This window comes from Copidosoma floridanum, unplaced genomic scaffold (assembly GCF_036245765.1).
Source record: "Copidosoma floridanum isolate Cflo_tuat_1 unplaced genomic scaffold, Cflo_Japanese_pri ptg000004l, whole genome shotgun sequence".
Classification (NCBI taxonomy): domain Eukaryota; kingdom Metazoa; phylum Arthropoda; class Insecta; order Hymenoptera; family Encyrtidae; genus Copidosoma; species Copidosoma floridanum.
Window position 1 is genome coordinate 5,456,449 of NW_028321881.1, and position 18,615 is coordinate 5,475,063.

At 34.5% G+C, this 18,615-nt stretch overlaps 1 protein-coding gene across 1 annotated transcript; it reads right to left on the reverse strand.

The window, feature by feature from the left end:
* Positions 1-3,719: 3,719 nt before the first annotated feature.
* Positions 3,720-5,639, reverse strand: LOC149375722 (uncharacterized). Its single transcript, XM_089598056.1, has one exon. It carries the CDS (start codon positions 5,637-5,639, stop codon positions 3,720-3,722), a length of 1,920 nt encoding a protein of 639 aa, XP_089454182.1.
* Positions 5,640-18,615: the final 12,976 nt, after the last annotated feature.

Here is an 18,615-nt window from a genome sequence, read left to right on the forward strand (position 1 = left end):
CTGTAAGTATAGCTGCACCACCAATAAAAAAAAAAGAAGGAATCCTCACCATTACAAGATAGGTGAGGAAGGAAAAAAGAAGCTGTCACATCACTCTGACACTATGTGTTACAAAAACGCAGTGTAAGTACGCCATACACATTGAGCTGCCTATACGATTTATTTTATTATAAATAATGCCCATTATGGAGAGGGTCTTATGTGCAATCTTATAGTTATGACTTTTCCACGAAAATTGACTAAATCATCAACCTGATCTACAATGCGTAGTTGTACATCATCAATGATACGTCCAATAATCGGTAAATAATTTATTTGTGATGGAACTTCAATGATTTTGTATCCAGGTGGTACAGCAGGAAAAAAATTCATGAATCGTGTATACTTTGCGACTGTTTATATAAGCTTTACTAGTGATATTACATTTAACTCTTAATGCGTTTATCTTTAGAATAGCTCCAGGTAAGTCTGGAACATGAGTAGTATTATTTTTAAGAACTTTCTGAGTGAAACCTAATAGACTGCCATTAAAATCTTTAGGTCTAAAATCAATAGTATGACTACAATTGATAACACTTCGGAAAATATTATTGTTCAGCTTAATATTAAGAGTGATGTTATGAGGTTGTAATACCTCAATCAAAAATGATCTGATATCTTCAATCTCATAACTGCCTGTTGGTAATATAATGAGTTGATTGCCGACATTAAATTTATTACAATTTTCATCAATATTTAAAATTGTGTTGAATAACAAAAGTTCTACTAAGCCAAGAAAGTAGCTGTGTTTTGGCGATAACTCAATAGGCGAAAAATACTGTGCTTCCAAAATAGATGAAGTACCAGAAAGGCTTAATGTTTATATTCATTACATCGTTGTCAAAGTATAACTAAGAGGTTTCTCTTGATGTAAGAAAGTTATATTTGTTTTGAAATAAAATTTAAGCATAAATGACCGCAGTTGTAAAAGCTAAATTTTTGATAATGTTTATGATTATATTTCACCTTATTAACTTTCAGATATAACATTAAGTCGATAAGTGGCTTAAGATCTCTAAGACTGTCAAAATATACAACATTATTACCACTTTTTTCGATAAGCCACCCAGTGAGTTCCAGGTCCATTCTTATCATCAAGATTTACTATAGCTGTTTCAGAAAACCGTGGGCTATCAGCAGGTCAGTTGCTTCTCATTAATACTCCACGGAAATGCAGGATTTCTTAGATTTTAGAATATTTCATCAAATTTATGTTGGTAAGAGCTCGATTAGGTAATTTTACCGCTTTGAACTTTTTCTGATTTTTTTTTTTGTTTTTTTTTCTTTTTTTCTTTAAACCTTTTCCAACGTAAGGTTTTAAGTAGTTATATGAGGTCTGAGATAAGAACCTTTTCCGAGGGCAATAGCTTCCATGGTTTGATTTTGTCTCTGACTTTCAGCTAGCTGCTTTTTGGTTGACTTAGTAGCATTAATGCTTTCAACAATTCCTGCTATTCCATTAGCTATATAGCACCTGTTGCACTCAAACCAGCAAACAAGGGTATCAGAGGTAAAGCGTCACCAATTTAAGTAGGAAGGCGTAAAATGCGGGGAATTTTAACATGCTTTTTACCACCAGATTTTATAACAGCAGTACCAGCACCTTTCAAAGCACTACTTATGACATCTCGAGCTTTTTTGCTATTGGTATTCATGTCTTATGAAGCAGCTTTAATAATTGCACTTAAAGCACTACCTTGTTTTTTAAAGCTACTTTTTTTTTTCCTTTCATAAATACAATGTTTCTTGTTCTTCTTCTCTTTCTTTAGCCCCATACCAAATTTACTTTTTAGCTTCATAGCGCCAGTCACAAAGAAAGCTGCTGCTTTTTCACCAATACTTGAATCTGAAGCTTTAACTCTTTGCCAAGCCTTATCAGCTAAGATTTTATTAGCTTCACGTCTGGCTTTTAAATCTTGCTGATTTTTTGAGTATGCTATATCTTGCTCTTTACACGTGACGTCCAGCGGATTAACTCCTGGATCTCCTCTAGCAAGACGCTTAGCAAGTTTAGTACCAGGCCCACAATACTGATATGCAGGCAAATGAAGCTCTACTGGTAAAGAATTTATAATTTTTTTTACAAGGCCTCGTCCTCTCTTATGATGCATGATTATGATAATGCATGATGGTGATTACTCCTCAGAGGTTGGATTATGACTAAGCGTTTGAGAAAATAAATAATGTATTTATAGTAGACGAACCCGTTGCAATAAGGAGCTAAAAATATAAAAGCGTTATACTGTTCAATTAAGAGAATAGTTGTCACTCATCATTCATACCAAGTAGACCTGGAATTCAAAGAACAATCCATAAAATTACAAGTTCCGAATTCCGACGCTATTGTAAGACAAGAAAAGCATTCGAATCGACATAGTGAACAACTTTCCAATAGTTTTTGCGCTGTATTTTGCGGTCCATCTAATTGTGGTAAAACTAACAGCTTATTGGCTTTAATCGTGCATCCCAATGGAGTTAAGTTGGAAAATTGTATGTGTATTCTAAATCGTTGCATCAGCCAAAATACAAGTTTTTAAAAGATTTATTGGAGCCTGTAGAGGGTGTGAAGTACTTAACTTTCAGCGAACACGAAACTGTAGTTTCTTTCGATGATGCTTTATCAAATTCTATAATGATTTTTGATGATATAGCTTGTGCAAAACAAGACAACTTAAAGGCCTTTGTCTGAATGGGTAGACACAAAAGTTATGACTGCTTCTATCTTTTTTAGTCATATGCTCAAGTACCTAAGCATCTTGTTAGGGATAACGTTAATTTTTTAGTTTTATTCCGTCAAGATAAAGTTAATTTAAAGCATGCGTATAATGATCATGTAAACTCCGACATGCCATACATTCAATTTAAAAATTTATGCTCTAATTAATGGAATGATGATAAACATGTATTTGTTGTTATAAATAAAGATAAACACATAAATAATGGCTGCTACAGAAAATGCTTTGATAATTTTGCTCTATATTTAGGACACTCTTAGTGCAATCATTATAGTCAGTCATAAGACATTGAAGCATCATCATCGTCAGCATCACTAGCATAATGTATGAATAAGAGAAAGACGTTCTACATCAGTTAGTGTTGGATATTGACTGTAGTGGACTGTATTGCGGTTGGCGTGGCTGAGCTTGAAAAAGCTCATTACAGTGATCTGGGTAAGGTTTGTGAATAGATGCTCTTCGTGCACTCGAAAGCACACGAAGAAGCAGCAAAAATATGGAGGAAGACTGAGATGTAATAAAACTGTTGGAACTATTTATTTACAGACTATTTTACAGATTGGAAAACGCGGTCTTTATGTATATGCAAGGCGTCGAGTCTCGAGCCTCCTTACATATAGCAAGCGAGTACTGTGAGTTGCTTTAGCTGTACGCGCCGAAAGCAGACTGACTCATTAGGCTGCTTCGCAGAGCAGTGCGCGAACAGATATGTATTTGTTAGCATATATTTATGTGTACTGCTACGCAGAGCAGTGGCTCGTGTGAAACTAAAATATTGGAAAATAATAGAAAGAGAAAGAGAACTTAAGAAAAGATAAAAATTGTCTGTAACATGGGTGAAAGTCTTTGTTTACATTTGCAGTGTGACTGCTCGCAGAGAAATAAAGATGTACAAGTCAAGGTGAATTTCTAAGAATAGGTTTAATGTATAAACGCGGACTAAATTCACTTCAATCCTGAACATTCCGCCCGCCTATTTCGTGAACAAAACTTGAGCGAAATATTGTTTTCTTTTACACGACACTTTGCATTTGACACTGACACAAGGTGATGAGAATGATGTGCAAGTTGCGATGATGAAGATGAAGCTGGTGTTTGTAAAACACCTGACAGCGTCCATCCAAAAATGGTACGTTGAGCCATTGGAGTCCCTGGCGCTCCAATTCGTAGTCCTTCCTTTAGCACTTGAGGCAGGATATTGGCACCTAGCAACAGCTCGATTTCTGAGGGTCTCTCGCGAAAATCGTCTGCCATTGCTAAGCCTTTTAGATGTTGCCAAGCGCTATGAATTTTGTGTCGGCCTGGACAGTACTTCGTGATGAGCGAGATGACTTGGGAGTCAAAGCCGATTTTGACCTTGTCGTCGTTTAGCGGTGAAATCTTGAGGTGTGCGATTCCATGCACTGGTGGGCCATTAAAGCCGCCAATTCCCAGCAAGCTATGTTCTTGCGGTTTATAATCGATGCCCGCCCTTTTCAACAGGCTTTTTGCGACACACGTGGTTTGTGAAGCGCTGTCGAGCAAGGCACGAGCAATATGTCTGCGTCCGTCGGGTCCTTGCAGCTGGACGAGTACTGTTGGTAGTAGCGTCGTGCACACAGCTGAAGTACCAGGTAGTTGTAGATGACAATATATTTGACTGTCTTTGCCATAGACAGCTGGCAAAGTACCTGATGACGTTACGTGTGCAGAGGATGACGTCTCATCGTGCAGCATCGTATGATGATTGCGGGAACAAGTTCGACAACGATGGCTTGACTTGCAATCGGTGAGCTTGTGTGAGCCGAAACAATTCGTGCACAGACCCTTTTGGGCGACGAATTGTCTGCGTTCCTGTGGAGTTTTGCCGTGAAACTCTTCACAGCGATAGAGAAAATGCTCTCCTTGACAGTAGAAGCATTTATGGCGTTTGTCCGACTGGTTAAGCGCAACGTGGCTTTTTGACTTCTCCTTGACCTTGGAGGCCTTCACAGATGCATTAATGATCTCAAGCATTGAGATGCGCTGCTCTATGAAGGTCTTAAGCTGAGCGAACGTAGGTGGATCAGTTTGAGAGCAAATCGACGACTCCCATTCGCGGAAAGACTGAGTATCGAGCTTCCGAACGGTGAGTGCAACGATCAAATCGTCCCAATGGTCTGTGTGGCGGTTGAGTTGCTTAAGCGCTGCAAGTGCATTGACTGTGCCACTAAGCAATGCCTTGAGCTCCGAAGCAGACTCTATAGTGATGACTGGTAGATTGAGCAGATCTCGAACAAGAGCTGAGACGAGACGTCTCTTGTTCGTGTAATGGTCTTCGAGAGCTTTCCAAGCGACCTCGAAGTTGGCGTCTGTAAGCTGAATCGTCTTCAGCATCTCCGCGGCTTCACCCTGTACGTGGGTTTTAAGCTGCTGCAGCTTCTCGACGTTACTTAGACGAGAGTCACGCACAATAATCGCCGAGAATAAGTCCTTGAACTCAAGCCAATCGCAAAATTGACCCGAGAAATTAGGCACGGACACTGCAGGCATGCTTCTTGACGGAGCTGTTGTAGCGGGAGCAGTATCTTGATGTGGCGGGACGGGAAGCTTATGCAGCACATCAGCCATGAACGCTGCTGAGGAGAGATATGCTTCCTCCGCGATGCCGTAACTATCTTCAGCAAAATAGCCGATTTCTTGTTCACAGTCAACCGTCAAGTCGAGAATCTTCAAATGGTTGCTCAAGAAGTCATTCCAATTATTGCGAAGTTGACCGAGACGTTTGTCAACGACACATCTATTGATGTTGTCTTTTCCGAGCTTCTTGAGGTTGGTCTCGGCATTGAATATTCTCAAATATAACTCTTGCTGCCGCTTGAACAAGGTTTTCAGATCCTTGGACATTATGCTGCTGTAGTAAAGCGTGTGGAAAAATGTGAAAATGCCGCCCGCCTTGACGAATCAAGAGGTGAGAGTAGTGAACGAGGAGCTCAACTCGTCACAGAAGTACGCAGGAGGTTGTAAGGCTCCTACGACCAAATGCACTAAGAGGTCGTAAATCTCTTAGCACGAGAATATAACTGTAGCACTTCACCAACACACTGAGAGGTTGTAAGTCTCTCAGTGTGACACAACTTCACTTAACACTTAAACACTGTATCCTTTCCCGTCACTGTAATCCGGCTCGAAGGACCAAATGTTGGATATTGACTGTAGTGGACTGTATTGCGGTTGGCGTGGCTGAGCTTGAAAAAGCTCATTACAGTGATCTGGGTAAGGTTTGTGAATAGATGCTCTTCGTGCACTCGAAAGCACACGAAGAAGCAGCAAAAATATGGAGGAAGACTGAGATGTAATAAAACTGTTGGAACTATTTATTTACAGACTATTTTACAGATTGGAAAACGCGGTCTTTATGTATATGCAAGGCGTCGAGTCTCGAGCCTCCTTACATATAGCAAGCGAGTACTGTGAGTTGCTTTAGCTGTACGCGCCGAAAGCAGACTGACTCATTAGGCTGCTTCGCAGAGCAGTGCACGAACAGATATGTATTTGTTAGCATATATTTATGTGTACTGCTACGCAGAGCAGTGGCTCGTGTGAAACTAAAATATTGGAAAATAATAGAAAGAGAAAGAGAACTTAAGAAAAGAAAAAAATTGTCTGTAACATGGGTGAAAGTCTTTGTTTACATTTGCAGTGTGACTGCTCGCAGAGAAATAAAGATGTACAAGTCAAGGTGAATTCCTAAGAATAGGTTTAATGTATAAACGTGGACTAAATTCACTTCAATCCTGAACAGTTAGTGAAGGTATGTGAGGCTGTTAGAAGAAAATAGAGACGATTGAAGTTTGGGAAAAATGGGGCTGAAAGTGAAACTTTTAAGCCAATTACAGACCCTCTAATGGAAATTGTTGCCAAAACAAAAAAACAAAAAAATAATAGTAATCATTTTGTTACTTATAATTATTTTAATAATAAAAAAGATAAAGAAAATAATAAGGTTTATAAAGAAAATTATCCAAAAAACAGAGAAAAGTTTAGTGAAAGTGATATAGCATTCGAGTCTGCCATTAGTGAAAGTGATGATAATACTGAAGTTAAATAATACTATTTAGAATTAATTAGTTCATTCAGTGCAAATTAGTAAGAGTTTATTAAATATTTTTTATTTACAAATTCTCAATGAAAATCAGAAAGATTTATTAGATTTAAAGTATGGAGTACGGAAAGAAAATGCGATGTACAAGCTTGGTGATTCGCGAATAGACTTTGAAAACAATCGTATCAATATGAATGATTTCAATTTTCCAATGACTCCTGGAATAATGGAGCTACTTATCAAAAAGCATTCTAATGAATCTTCGTTGACACAGGAGGATTTTGAAAAATACTACATAATATTACAAACTTTAAATGTTCATGGAAAGGGTTTAAAAGAACTGGAGCTATACGAACCCATAATAGTTATAAGTTCAATAAAATTATCGCTCCAATGTTTAATATCATGACTGGCAAGAAAGGTGGCTCATTGCGACCTTATTATAAAACTGCTTAAATAACGCAACAAGTAGATTATATACATTGGAAAGATCCTAATAAGTTAGTAGATCGCTTACGCTTATTAATAGCTGAAAAGTCAGCAGGAAATACAAGTCATGACAATGAAATTATATCACTTATCGAAGAGCTTCATGAGGGAGGATATATATATTGATGTATGTAATTATTACTTCAGTATCAAAAGGAGTGTCGATGTATTCGGTCAAAAATTGAGTAGGACCGGAGGCGGCAGCCAAGGTCCTCCTGGTATTGGATGCAAACTTACCGTAGATGGACAGTATGACTTAGATAATAGAAGACTGTGCAATGTTGGAACACCAAAACATCCTCAAGATGCAGTAAATTATGCTTACTTGATGGAAATAGTTAAAAGACTTGAAAAAGAAATAGATAGCTTTCGAATTTTTATGTACAACTTGCAAAAAAAATATCCATTTATTCAAGCTGATTCAAAAAACTTAAGCCTAGACAATTAATACATGGAGCAAATCGTTGAGGAACTCCATAAGGCAGCCAGGCGTAACTATCCTCGCCAAAAATTCAACATACATGGCTTAGACAAGACTTGGCAAGCAGACCTTGTAGAGATGCAGCCTTACGCTCGTGAAAACAAAGGGTTTCGGTATATGCTCACTGTAAAATATGTTTTCTCCAAGTACGCATGGGCTGTACCTATCAAGAAAAAGCTGGCGAGGAAGTAACTGCAGCAATGCATTAAGGTGGCTCCAGCGCCTAGTGCCGTATCAAATGGGGAGACTAAAAATTAATTATTATTTTCTTTAAAATATGGTATAAAACTATCGTAGAGACTGTTGTAAGCCATATTCTACATTTTATCTGTTACTTTAGTGAGTTAATATAAAAAAACAAAAAAGTTTTATGGTGCCCTAATTGATGAACTGTTACGGTACGCTCCTAAGTTCAAGAGTAGTTATACCTATATATATGTACTCTGCAGAATGCAGATAGCTGAGAGCTGACTTGCACTCGCAACTGTATACTTAGTCTCCAATTATTTAAAGATTTTGTTCGATAACAAGACACTTTTCTCATGTCATCGAAAACTGCGTAATAATATATACAAGATAGTATCTTTTTTACACCTTACGGGTTATTTATATAAGTGCAGCAGTAGGTTGTATATCGCGTAAGCTTGCATTTCCTATCTAACCTGTCTTAAATCTACGATTTTGTAAGCATGATTTCTTAAAATTTTCATCGTCAACCTTAATTTTTTTTTATACAAATAGAAAGATGGGAATTCAAAGAATGTAATTCAATTTTATTAACCTCGGTTGGGTTATTTATAATTTTAACATTGAGGCCACTGGAGCCACCTTAAATATTAAAAAAAGGACGAGTACCCATTAACATGCAAACTGATCGCGGCAAAGAATTCTATAATGCAAACTTCCAAAATCTCATGCAAAAATGTAAAATTAGTTAATACTCAACTAATAGCATACTCAAATTTTGTTTATGTGAACAATTTAATTGTAGTTTAAAAGATTTGATGTGAAAAAAATTTAGTTTGCCAGGCAATTATAAATGGCTGAATTTGTTACAAGCGTTAATTAAATTTTATAATAATAGAAAACACTGAACAAGTGGTTTAAAACCAAAAGACGTTGTTGCCGAGAATAAAGTTCAAGTTTTAGAGAAGATTAAAAAGTTTTATAAAAACAGTAGTAAGTTCACATCTAAATTCAAAATTGGTAATAAAGTACGAGTGAGCAAAATCAAACAAGTATTTGAAAAAGGGTATACACCAAATTGGTCGTCTGAAATATTTACAATCATACAAGTAGCAGCAACAAATCTAACAAAGTATCATCTCAATTATTACCGATATCAATTCATTTCTGGAGGGTTTTACGAGCATGAACTGCAGAAAACAAAGCATCCTGATGTTTACCTCGTAGGGGAGGTCCTTCAAAGACGTGGTAATCAAATTTTAGTGAAATGGTTGGGCTTTAACAACGTCCACAACAGCTGGATTGACAAGAACTAAATATTGACAAGAATATTTACAAACTAATGCATAAGAGAATATTTTATGTTCACCACTCTACACTACAAATTATTTAAATTTATTCACTGCTTCTAATAATTCATTGGAAAACTCTTTATTCTCTAAGAGTGCAGTACATATTTTGTTTGGCAGAAAAACTTGGAACTCATCAGCCAATTCAGCAACTATCTTCATTCCATACTTGTATTTCACCTTTTTTAACTTAGTTACCATATGATTTTGATTTGGAACCATATCAGTAACTAATTTTGTTAGTAGAAAATTATTGCTAGCAATTTTATTTAACGCTGCGAAATCCATCTGTAACACAACCATAGAAAAAAAAAGTATTAAATATAATGATGTAAGTAAAAATTATACAAGTTATGTATGCAATCGTGTCTGTTAACTAACCTTTAGATATATCGACGTTTTTTGCTCAACGGTTCACTTCTAGAGACACGTACCAAAGAAGATGATGGCTTGCTGAAAAGCTTCTGTGGTCCAATTTGAGATCCATTCACACCCCCACTTGCGAGACCAATGAGGTCTGCTTGCTGCAACACCTCAAATTCTGATGCTACCTCCTTCACTTTCGACGGCTCATCTGCGACTTCCCCCTCCACTCTCAGCTGTTCATCTGCGCATATTCGTCCAGCTTTTTCTTCAATCTGATTGGCTTCCCTCTCTATCTGCTTTTCTCTATTGGCTGCTTCCATTGCTATTATGCTAAAATGACCCCATGGTAGAGTATCTGTGTGGCCCGATTGCAAATAACGTTTGTCGTCATGCGCACTTAAAGCAATTTGAGTTTCTTTTTCCGTTGAGAGCTGATGATGACGTGATTTAATATTTTTTAGCTTAGGTGTTATACTAGTGCTTTTACACCAACATGTAATATAGTCATCGAAAGTTATCGTAGCTTTCACAACGGAATTTTAACACATTTAGCTTTCTTCAGTGTATTTTGATCTTGTATCTTTATACTGTACATTTAGCTCCTTAATCCCACAAATTTTAACATGATGTTTTCATTACTTTTATCCTTTATCAACCCAACAATTTTTTTATTGACACTAGGAATTTTGAATTCATTATGAGAACTATAGTCTGAAGTATCGAATTCCCTAATATTTTCACGCATAACATTACAAATATTTTGATTAATTATTTTATACACAAGACTATCAGTATCTGTGTACAAGAGTTTACAGTGATTATTCATTTTACTTCTCATAAAATCATAAATAAAATTCATAAACAAGCGTCGTTAATAGATCCAACACACTCAATCCCACAAGTCCTCATGAGCATCGTGAAGAGTTTTCGGATATTCGAAATCAACTTCTTGTATATAACCAATTTTAGCATCATCTGCCACGTTTAAAATTCCCAAGGGGTTAATATTTTGCACCCATTTAAATCCTGCATAAGGTAGTGGTTGAGTCATAGCCTAACCATACAAATTGTCAACATCATAATACGTTAAGTATTTTTTATTCCTGTTTGCTTGATAACCTTCTTTCACATAGGGGTTGTTGGCTTTCGCATATCGATTGCAACATTGGCGTATTAAACTTTGTATGCCACGCTCTATAAATAAAACTTGATGTATGTCTGTCAGCAATTCAAGTTTTACCTAAAATTGAAATGGTACATTTTGTTTAAGTATATATTTAACTTTGTTAGAATTGATTCCTTAATAAGAATTCATTACCAACCTTTGTATATTTTAGCATAGCATCCCAAGTTAGGCCAGGTGTTGTATAATAATGAGCTGAGTCTAGTTCGTATGTTTCGATACAATTATTCCGAAAGTTTTCAAACACTACAGCAAGCAGTAGTACATTAGTCTTTGAATATAAGTCAGAATACTGCCCAAGAGTACGGATATGAAAAGTGTTCCAGATATTTTTTGCATGCTCGTACTTCATCAGTTATATGGGTTTCGTATAAGCTTCAGTAAAAATTTTGTTTTGATGGAAGTTTATTTGCTTTCAATTTTGCAAAATAAGAAGTATAATCATATGGGTGTATGCCTTTTGTTTATAATAAGTCTATCTGCGCTATTGTATAATGATCATCACTGAAAAATACGTTTTTTAGTATTTTGAATTCGTTTAAGTATGATGATAATTTATCGAGAGATAAGGCCATAAATTTGAAGGAATCTTTAAATCTAATATTAATATTGGTACCGTCTACGAATTTCGTAAATAAAATATATTTTTCTTCTGTCTGTGGCAACAGCTGAACTCTTCCTGGAAAAAATTTGACGAGTTCTTTTATTAATAAATGTGAATCATAACCGCTAAGGTTATGGAATATTACTGGTATCGTTCTTGAGTCTTGATAACTAATATTGCATTCGTTATGAGTGGGGCCTTGATACCTAAAACAATGTAAAAAAAATCTTACAAAACTGATTTAAAAAACGAGTTATTACTACAAAAAAAGAATTATACTTACTTTCTAGTGAGATGACAGTGATCTTGAACTTTTAAGTCATCCAAGTTGAAAGGTTGGTTATATACGTGACATAAGAATGCTTTGTCATATTTGATTTGTTCAGGTGTCAAATCAATCATTTGGATGGGATTTTTATACAATTCTTTCAGTTTCAGAGCGAGGAGATAAAGAGCTTGAACAAACCATTAAGCAGGTGTTTCATCGTTTTCTTCATATTGTCTGTGTCTTTTATATTCTGAGTTACTATCATCATAACATTCAATAAAATATCCAATACTATATGCTTTGTGACATTGATAGGTACGGGCACTATTAATAGGTTCCAGTAAATATTTAAATTCAAGTATATGCTCATTATTGTTTCTGTTTGGTAATGTAATTTTAGTCTTGTTTAAACTCTTACAATCGATTTAATGAGCTTCTTACTTTTGTTTTGGCCAAAAATAGTGAAAGCAGTGATCACATATATTTACTGTATGTTGATGTTGCGTTGACTGTTTGCGTACTAAGCGGGATGAATTTCTTATCTAAACATAGTAATATTTATACTGTACGTTAGAGTCATCATTATTATCTCTGTCATAATTATCATCATCATCATCAATATAGAAGCTTTCAATAGATAAAAGATTTACATGATTATCTTTTTTGTTTGCCGTCAAATGACTAGGAAAAATAGCATAAGTATTGCCCTTCTTTTTTAAAAAATATAAACTAACTGAAACCTCGTTCTGATTTTCAAATTTTGCAATTTCCTTAGGGTTTATAAGAAATTTGATACGATCAAAGTTTAATTTATTTTCATATTGGATATAGTTATAGAGACGATTTGAATTTCTTTGCACTGGATGCAACGCTGATAAAATAGCCCATTTAAATCACTGATCGTCTTTGTTTGTTACATTCACGCAAGCATTTTTTTTTTATGTAGTCTGGTAACTTTATAAAGAAACTGCCTCGCATGGGGTTGCGTTTGTTAATGCTTACAACCAATTTTAAAATTGAGTGTAGAGACCAGCCAGATTCTTTATCATGAAAATCATCCATACTTTTTTTAATTGACTGTCTCTTGCTTACATCAAACCACTTATTTATGTCAGTAGACAGGTCAATCGTTTGCAATTTTGTATTAAAATATTTTAAATCTATATCCTTGACATTATCTTTAACTATCACATATGCTGCCGTCAACATGGTATTTACTTTTAATGCTGAGTGTTCCTCGAGAGATTTTGTAATTCGTTGAACAAATTTTTTTTCAGCATCCTTAGAAAACTTTTTTAGATCTAGATGCTTAAAATTTACAGTTAAAGCTGTAGTGATGCGATTTTTAAATGCACTATTTATGTCACTAAGACCTCCCAGTATATCGTTCTCAACATTTGGAGCTGCAGTTTATATACCTTTACCTTGAACGCGTGTGGTATGAGAATTTCTCTATGTCCTGACTTTTGTTGCGACTTCTTAAATACTCTCATGTACAAAATCTTTAGGTTCATTTTCCAATGCACTAACAGCAGCTTCCACTTAAAGTTTACAATCGGACACAAAAATTTTTGGTTTCATACTAAATATTTTTTTTGCTTTGGCTATCTCTAAATAATCATAAAGTAGTTGGAAAACAGTTTTTGTTAAAACCACTGATGATTGAAACGTTTGTGTTTCCGATGTGGTTAAATTATCTATCAGAGTAAAAATATTACTATCACTAATTTTTGTAAGACATGTGTTAAATAGTCTTTGAATATTAAACTCGTCACCGTTGGTATTAACTATTTGTTGATACGATTGACATATGCAATGAACCGCATCTTTAAAATATTGAATCAAGGCCATGACTAATTTCCAACGGAAGTTCCCTAGTCGAATAACTGTGCAAAAATGAGCTAATTTGGTGATTTATACTTTCTCAAGTAGTCTTTAAAAATTGTGGGAAGGGGAGGATAGTATATCACATACTCTCAGTATGTCAGAAGTTAGTTTTATCGATGAAAAATTTGAAAATAAGGTAAAAGTACTGACGCTGGAAGGATTTTTTGTATAATTTTGTTTGAAAAATCCCAATAAAATCACATTTAAAAGACAACAAGGACATTTAAATTGTTATATATTTTGTGTTCCTATTTATCACACAATTTTATTTTTTTTCATTTATTTATTTACTAATTTAGTTTTTTTTTTTTAATTTTATCTCAGCAAGAAAATAATTAAAATTCATAAAAACTTACTACGTAATGTTGTACCTAACGCAAAACACCATTAAGAATACATGTCCCAATAGTGGTACGCAATGTCCCAATGGCAAAACGTACATGTTATTCTAATGAAGTCTATGTGTTTCATAAACGGAACATCTGAAATTTAAGGTGTCATTTTGAATTGTACGTATAATGAAACTGCTATTTTTATCTATTTTTTTACTTTTTTTTGTAATTGAAAATTAAAGATAAGTTTTATTGATATTATAAGATACCACTTTTAACATGTAAAATTAATTTTTTTTATCATGACAAAATTCTGTAAAGTTTATTAGTTATTGACTGTTTCAGAATCATTATTTTTACTTTAATTATTTTTTTGCATGCATTTTTACTCGGGTTGGGTTTATAAACTATATAAAATGAAAGTAGATATATTTGTAACTAAAAATAAGCAATACATTTAATACATGATTTATAATACACATTGACATGCTAACATATTAACATATTTACCTATTTAGAAATATACATTATTTTTTTAAATTAGAGAAGCGACAACCGTTGACATGCAGCTTTTATTTTTTTTTATTTTTTTTTCTGTTCTGCAATTTTTTTTTTTTAACTGTCAACAGTTCTTTTTTTTTTAGTTCTTCTTGTTTACGAAATTTTTCAAACGCCTTTTTACGCTCATTTATCATTTTGCGTCTCTCTCCATCGATTACTTTGATTTCTTCTTTTTTTAGTGAAATCTCCACTCTCAGCATCAGCAAATTTTTGTAATTATTATTCTACTTCTCATAATTTTCGGGCAATGGTTGATATAAAGTTGGTAGTGCCGACATCAACTGATGTTGAGGTAGAGATGGTTGCACCACTTCAAGTGATATATTTTCTTCTACTTGCGGTGAAAGCGGTTAAGTCTCTGCATATGATGCTGGTGGTGGAGGTGGTAGTAGTTAAACTAATTCAAGTGCGAGCCGTAAAAGCGGTTAAGTCTCTGCATGTGGTGGTGGTGGTGGAGGTTGTGGAGCCAATTCAAGTGTGAGCGGTGAAAGCGATTGAGTCTCTGCATGTGGTGGTGGTGGTGGTTGAATTAATTCAAGTGCGAGCGGTTGAGATTCAGCATGCTCCTTTTCAATATATTGCTTTTTCAGGTTCTTCTCCTTCTTTTTCATCTTTTTCTTCCTCCAATAATCCGTTCCAATCTTGTTGAGAAAGCCACCATGTCAATGACTAAGGAAGTGCTAAATGCGTCTCTGTTGGCATTATTATATCTAAAAAATAACAAAATTAATAAAAAAAACTAGTTGCTTTAAAAATTTTTTAGTTTATTGGCATCTATAAAAAAAGCAAAAAAAATGTATAATCACCTGAATCTACAGGTACTGCATCTACTGGTACTGCATCTAATGGTACTGCTTCTATTGCCCCTACTGGTCCTACTGCTTCTGTTGTTGTTTCCATGCCGAATGAAAAGTGGAAATGATCTGAATGTGACTCTTCTGCAGGTACTGCTTCTGGAATTAAGGGTTGTAGTGGAGGTTGCTCTTTAAGTATTGCTCCTATGGGTTCTTCCAGAGGTTGGTTGCCTTTCCAATTCGTTTACGTCACGTATTAGAGCCCGAAGTATCTTGCGTTGCTCGTATCTACGTTTATCTCTAATAGTTTTTTTCTCGACCATCAAAAAAACAAAAAACAAAAATATACATTTTACATAGTTGAAACTGATTATTTATTTTCTCTTGAGTAAAACAACTGTTTAAATCGCATTTCAGCGGAAGAAAGAGCCCTATTGATAACAGCTGATAAATCATCATAAAATCTCATTAAATATTTAGCAGTTTTATCAGAATTATTTTTTGCCAATTAAAACTTGTATCAGTTTTTATTTGATTTTATAACCTTAAAAAAAACTTATGCGATTTTTATAGAAATTTCTCTTACATTGATTTTTATTATCTTCCACGTTCAGTTGTATCAGAATTTATTAGATGATTCCACAAACGTGAAAGTGGCAATTTTATGCTGTTATAGAAGTATACACGATTCTATTTGTACTATTTAGTATATATTTTATTAGAATTAAGAAGCACTTAATAATAACTTTAAATAAACCGACTTTTCCAGAATTAAAGAGTTTATCACAATACAAGTATTATTAGATCCTTAAGAGAAATTCCAGATGTAATTTTTATTTAGATTTAGAGGTTAATTCCAATAAATAAATATTATGGATCATAACTGAATTCTAACAGATGAATAACCTTATGAAGTAATAAGATTTTTTAGAAAGTTCTGGTGCAAAAACCTAATAGGTATTTATGTTTCAATCAGTCGTTAGTACAAGAACGTGACCTTATATGATCCAATAAAGACTTAGTAAACGTTTCATGAAGAAGTTACTCATTCCTAACACCATCTTATAATTGCGCGCGCATCAAAACACTCAAAGCTCAAAGTCGATGAGGACTGAGAATCCTCTCAGTGAGAGTCCTAAAAGCAAATACATCTCATGCATCAGTCGGTCAGTGCGATAGTCGGAAGATGTACAAATCCAATGTTATCAAGTCCCTCCGGTACCCGTCCCCTGCAGTAGTCCGCCAGTTCCTTTCCAGTTCTCTCCCGCCACCCACTAAGCCTTGTGTAGTCTATATACACTATACATGTGTGGTATACTATACGTTACGGTGAATTAATAGGTAGTTGCGCGCCTCATGACATTGTTAGACTTGCTTTCGCGCGCATACGTATATCGAACAGTGACAGAGGCTGACACGTGTTTTGTCATCTTTTTGCACTGCATACACGCATCACGGCCTCAGTGCTAAACTTGTCTTATTGAGGTGTTCCTTGACACTGTTTTCTTTTATTGTTCAAGTGACCTGGTGAAATGTTTGTTTTATATATTAAATACTGTGATGGTGATTTAAGTTTTGACACTGTGGAAAGTGGTTATGTCCCAAATTTCACAAAAACATACGATAAAACGAAGAAGTATGTTGTAGTGAACAATAATGATACAACAAAATCTCGAGTAGCGCAGATAATTTGCCACACAGGTGAGCGTTGGAGTTATTTGTATTTGTAAAATGTATGTTTTTGCGTGAAGTGATTATTTGTACGACTATATATTGCAGAAAGTCGAGAACAGCTGGAAGACGTGAAAAATAGTTCGAAAATACGTTATGCGCCAGCAGACCTATTGGAATCTACATCAGAAGTTGAGAGCACCATCAAATCCACCATAGTTGAGAAGGAAAAAGCTTGCTTAAAAGAAAAAGCAACAAACTTGCTAAACAATAAACTGCAAACGATAACTGAGGAGACTTCTTATAATTGTGTAAGTAAAATTTAGTTACAACTTACTTTATTCTGAACATTGTACTAAATTTTTCTACAATTATGCATATGTAACATTAAATTATTTAGTAGACAATAATTAAACAAAAAAAATTAGTGTGGTTTTATTTAAAAATTGTTACGGTTGTATTCATGTTAAACTTTGAGCTTATGAGAACTAACCAGATTCTATGCTCAAACTATATCAGTGTACTTTAATAATTTCTTGTGACTGCGATTCGGGTAATATTTTTCTATTCTTCAGATACACTATACCTCACATTTGATAATAAAATTATCCATCATAAACTCTCATTGATTTGTCTTAGCTCTCTCTTTGCAAAATTTTAAATCATCTTTGGATAAATTAGTGTCATAGGGAATTACTCTTGTAAATTGTAATGCATTCAGTTAACACACATTACTACTAAAATCTTTGTTCTCGTACAATCATAAAGGTACGACTATTAAGTATTGTTGATCAACATCGCAAAACATTTAGTAACTTACTCAAAAGAATTTTAACTGCCTAAAAGTTATAGGAGTAGAGAAACATGAAAAATTTTACTGAATTTCAAGCTTTTTTTGTAGATTAAATGTCTACAATTTTTTATAAGATTAATTCATTTTTACTAGATTTTATGATTTTCTAAAAGAAATATCTATACTTTTGTATACAACTATTAAATTTTTACTAGATTGTATGCTGTTTTAAGAGATTAAATGTCTCTACTCTTGTATAAAATTTTACTTCGCATCGAATACTTGCATTTTTTATTTTTAATACAAATGCTAGTGACTCTGATCTAGATGCAAAATATATTGTGTGCTTATCTCATATATTCAAATTTCCGTTCTCGTATCTCTGGAGAGTTTGAACCTGTCTAAATATTTACAGATTTTCCAGAATCCTTACAATTATAGGAGTGCAGTATAACATCCAGTTTTATGAGATTTTAAGAGTATATAACAGAAAACATACCTATACATTTGGATGAGACTTAACTTATTGTTATACGAGTTGCGATCCTCACAAACATTTTCCTTATTAAGCTCTGGGTTAATCAATAATTTAATTAACAATACGCAACATAACAAAGAGTACATATATATTTATACATATATATATATATATATATATATATATATATATATATATATATATATTTATTGCACGCATGCGTGCATGGCTGTAACTACATCAGCTGCACGCGCTCTGTTGTCTTTGGCAGCAAAAGGCTCGCAGCCAATCAGAGAGCCCATCAGCTTAAGTGATCAGCGAAAGCCTTTGTTGACA